The following is a 5,114-nucleotide window of genomic DNA, read 5'->3' as shown; positions in this document are numbered from 1 at the left end:
TGTTAGTATTTTTTAATTTAATTTTTTAATTTATTAAACCAAATTTATTGTGTGTACTAATTAATTAATTTGATTAATTTATTAATTATTAAATAATAAATTTATGAATAAAATAGACAATTGAGATATTTTCAACTAATAATTAAATCAAATCAAATCAAATAATATATATTAAACTAAACTCAAATCATGTGAATTAAAAACTAAATTAAAATAAGATAATTTCTTACTTATTCAAGTTGAGTGCAATAAATACAAATTAATTTTATTAGATAATTATAGTTATCTGGTTTACTGTATATAGATGCCATACAAAATTATAAGAATCATAATTTTTATTACTCTTGCTATTTCAACTCTTCTTTTCTTCTTTTTTTTTTATTATGTATAATTTCTTTTATGTATAAATGTACCAAAAATAAGATAGTATGGATGAGTGTTTTATTGATTGTTTGTTTGAAGAATATATCTCAATTTAGGCATTCTACTAATGTGGATGGAAGTTGACCTATAACAATTCAAAGTGGCTAATGTATTTTTTTATAGTATTAGATAGAAGAATATTTGTTAAAATGAATATACCCAAGTAATAAGAATTTAGAAAAAATCTATTATATAATACAAATTTCATAATTAAAATATATCATATATCATATTCTCATATATTCTATTTATTATCTATTCTATTATATAAAAATCAGATTTCTACACTTAATGATGGAGTTGACGTGACATGCATGCTTATGAAAGTGTTTAGCGATTTGTTTCTTTTAATTCATTAAATACAATTTATTATGATAAATCAACTATATCAACTAATTGATATAATTAGATATTTAAATATCACATAATTTATTATAATTTATATCAAATTGATTTGGTAATATTTTTTAATTTATTTCTTTTAATGTTTTGTTAGTATTTTTTAATTTATTTTTTTAATTTATTAAATCAAATTAATTATACTAATTATCTGTATTAATTAATTAGATTAATTAATTAATCATTAAAATAACAAATTTATGCATAAAATAGGTTTTTAATATATTTTTCACTAATAATTAAATCAAATCAAATCATTATATTGAGCTAAATTTAAATCATATAAATTAAGAACTAAAATAAAATAAGATAATTTTTTGCTTATTTAAATTGAATACAATAAATAAAATTAATTTTGTTAGACAATCATAGTGTTCTGATTTTCTATATATAGATAATCACACAAAATTATAAAAATCATTATTTTTATCACTTTTGCTATTTCAACTTTTTTTATGTATAAATATATTCAAAATGAGAAGATATGGATGAGTATTTTATTAATTGTTTGTTTGATAAATATTATAGTCTAAAAATGTCTCAATTTAGGCATTCTACCACTGTCGATGGAAGTTGAACCTGTAAATAGTATAAACTGATATTTTTTTTTAGTATAAAAGCAATAATAAAAGTTATTAATTAAGTTAATTACTTAAGTAAAAAATTATGAAAAATTATTTAAATAATAATAACAAATAAGATCACTATTTTTACATATTACAAAGTTTATGAAAAAAATTTGGATAATAAATTAATTCTCAATAGATTATACATTCAAAAAAATAAATAATCAATACATTGGATATTATTATTTACGTACTAATATAATATATATTATCAATTATTAAGTTTATAATTAATTTTTAATCCAATTTTTGATAATTAAAATTTAAACGATTGAAATTATTAAATACTAAATATTTTACATCTAACCAATTTATTTTTTTATTGAAATTAAAAAAATGAGTCAGTAATCAATTCTAAATTTAAATTTAAATTTGAGTAAGAAAATAAAAATATTTTAAATTTTATCTCATTAACGAGAATTAATTTCAAGACAAACAATTATTTTGCACATCATATATATATTGTGGGATAGTATGGTAAATATTGTCAAATAAAATGGTGTAAGAAATTAGAAGAAAATGTATTTAAAAATTTAAGAAATATTAATTTATTTTTTAATAGAATAAATTATATATTGAATAACAAAAGTTATTATTGGTTTCTCTTCACACTAACTAATATTCAACGATGGTGTTTCGGTACACTATATTATCAAGAAATATTAATCGATCTAATAACTTTTGTAATGACATAAGTTTATGAATTTGAAAATTTAAAAATTATTTCGTAAAATGTGAAGTTTTAACAAGTAACAATGTTGATTATATTGTTTTGACTTTAAGAATGAATACGATACCAACAAATAAAATTGTCCTAAGTAAATTTCAACAAAGACAAAAATCCATAAGTATTGCTATTAATAAAAAATTAATCTATTTTAAAGATAAATACAATTTTTTTCTACGGATTTTCTAACTCGGCAAGTCGAGGATTAATCCACTACATATTGATACTCTATTTATTAAGGGTGAGATTCTAACACCAAATACTTGCTTAGGTAAACAAATGAGATAACCATTCAACCAATCTAAATGAATTAAAATAAATATTAATTATTTTTAATATTTTTAAATTGTAAAATATTTATAATAATAATTACTATGTATATTTTTATTTAAATTTAATAAAAAATTTTATATAATTTTGTATATTATCCCGTGTAAGACATTATACATATTTTTTATTTAAATTTTAATAAAAAAATTTTATATAATTTTATGTATTACCCCGTGCAAGACACGGAAACATACACTAGTAGTATTAAAAATGAATTGTCAAATAATATAAATAGAAATTCTTGAAGAAATGATCATATAAATATATAAACAAAAGCTAAATAAGAACGGTAATAAAATGAGATCAAATAAGTTTAGATAAACTAACACTGCTTATGAATTTATAATAAGAACTTGTGTGAACGTGAACATAAACGAAATAACAAAAGACTGTAAAAGAAAATAGCATAAAAAATCGTAAAATATAAAAAAACTTCATATATTCACTTCTGGTCTACTGCCATTCTATGGTCTTTCTAAACGTCATGGTGACTGAGAATTTTGCAGAAATTTAATGTGGTTTGAGAAATTAAAATTCCTTTAAATGTCTTTGACTCCCATATTTATATAAAAAAATTTATACTGTTTCGAGTGATTATCTCTTACTCAAGTAACAGCTTTCACATTAGTTTTTATCTATTTTCCACTTGTTGTATTTTTTCTAGTTCGACTCGAGATTCTATTTTTTCGACTCTAGCTAATTGTCAAATAGGACATCCTCATATTTTTATCATGGTTCATAGTCGAGACACACATTTATACTAACAGTAGTAATAACAAACTAGACCGAGAGAGCAGGGATGTTCACCAAAATCGATCCAATCCAAAAAAAATCGACCAACTAAACTAAAAAAATCGATAACTGAATAAATCAAAAACCGAAAAAATCAAAAAATTAAATTTTTCGAGTTTTTATTTGATTCGGTTTGTTTTTTGGTTTTGATAGAGAAAACCTAAACCAAACTAAACCGAACCTATCAGCATAACTAAACTCCTAATATCCTTACCCTCATCAAACCTAACCCTAACAATAACACACACAGCGCCGTACTTACCCTCACCCTCACACATCACACTCGTTCAAATTCTTCTCTTTCACATTCGTTCATCATTGCCGTCGCATATAACACGTCCACACACAGAGAGTGGCTGAGCGATCCCGTTCCCCGCGCCTTCCATTTCGACGATCGCAACGCCCTTCGTTGAATCTATTTGTCGTCATTGAAGCCGTGTGTTGTCTATCCAACTGCTTCGTTCCATCCAGTCTCTTCTTCTCCATCATTGAAGCAGTGTCGTCCTTCCATCTTTGGTTTTTACCATCAACACCTGGTGGGCAGCCTATGACGCCAAATTCCGCTATGTATCTTCCTAGCACAGTTTTAGGTAGCTATCTGTTCTGTAATTAACATATTGCACATAGTTTTACTCTCTGTGTTGGTGTTATTACACGCATCTATGGTATACCAAATTCTCATCAAGTCATCATACTTTAGGCGGCAAGTAATGATTATTAACAAACATGCTCTCTGTTAGATTCATTCATGTGATTGATATTTTTTGTCACTTATTTGGTTAACTTATCGGTAAGATTTCAATTGGTAGTGTGTATCTTTGTCAGGTTGTCAATTTGATGGTTTGATTTTGTTGTAGGTGGGGACAATGAGGGGCCATGGTTTATGCCAGACATATTAGTTAATGTACACAGGCCAGGTGAAGAATCTGTTGGAGTTATAAGAGAGGTTCTTCCGGTATGTGATCCTAGAAGCTTTGGTTTTATACACGTTTTTGTTTGTTGCTTTCGAATTTGTATACATGGTTTTTTAGTCGACCTTTGTATTTGACCGATTATTGTTTTGAATTTTAGTTATACGTGCGGTATTTAACCTTCCTAGTTAATGGAACTGTATTCATTTGGCCTGATTATACTGTTAATGGACATTGTAATTATGCGTTTGTTCAGGATGGGTCTTGCAAGGTAGCGCTTGGCTCAAGTGGAAATGGTGAAACGATAACTGCCCTTCCCAATGAAATGGAGGCCGTGGTGCCAAGGAAATCAGACAAAATAAAGATAATGGGTGGAGCATTGAGGGGGTCTACAGGCAAGTTGATTGGTGTAGATGGTACTGATGGTATTGTAAAGGTAGATGACACATTGGAAGTCAAGATTTTAGACCTAGTTATTTTGGCTAAATTAGCTCAACCATGATTAGGCTTGTCTTAGGAAAAAAATTTACTTAAATGCACAAGCTTTTCGTCCTTCATACGTCTCTTATGCTCTCCTCCGTTTTTGTCCTTCCGAAGTTGGTTAATTTAAGTTTTGCTGCATATTATTAGTAATACACTCTCTTTTGTCCAATGGAATTTTCTTAAGTTTTCAAAGAGGAGGCTACTACGATAAAGTTGTCATTTTTATCTTTTTGTATAGACGTTTTCTATGTTGTGGTTGATATTGATTTAAAAGCGTATCACTAAAAGTGTTACTTAAAAAGAAAGTGTTATTCTTAATCGTTAATTAGACTCTGATACTAGTTTTTCAATTTTGACTTTTTTTAATTCTTCTTTCGAAATTTCTACTAACTCTTCATATTTTGCTTCGAATAAATTTATAAT

The 5,114-nt window shown here is 25.6% G+C and overlaps 1 protein-coding gene across 1 annotated transcript; it reads left to right on the top strand.

Moving 5' to 3' along the window:
* Window positions 1-3,548: 3,548 nt before the first annotated feature.
* Window positions 3,549-4,765, top strand: LOC107460569 (putative transcription elongation factor SPT5 homolog 1). The gene is made up of 3 exons (XM_016078938.3): window positions 3,549-3,887; window positions 4,155-4,252; window positions 4,465-4,765. Exons 1-3 carry the CDS (start codon window positions 3,845-3,847, stop codon window positions 4,708-4,710), a joined length of 387 nt encoding a protein of 128 aa, XP_015934424.2. The 5' UTR covers window positions 3,549-3,844; the 3' UTR covers window positions 4,711-4,765.
* The last annotated feature ends 349 nt before the right edge of the window (window positions 4,766-5,114 follow it).

This window comes from Arachis duranensis, chromosome 8 (genome assembly GCF_000817695.3).
Source record: "Arachis duranensis cultivar V14167 chromosome 8, aradu.V14167.gnm2.J7QH, whole genome shotgun sequence".
Taxonomy (NCBI): Eukaryota; Viridiplantae; Streptophyta; class Magnoliopsida; order Fabales; family Fabaceae; genus Arachis; species Arachis duranensis.
Note: the sequence above shows the minus strand (reverse complement) of the source record. Positions and strands in the feature narration are given on the sequence as shown.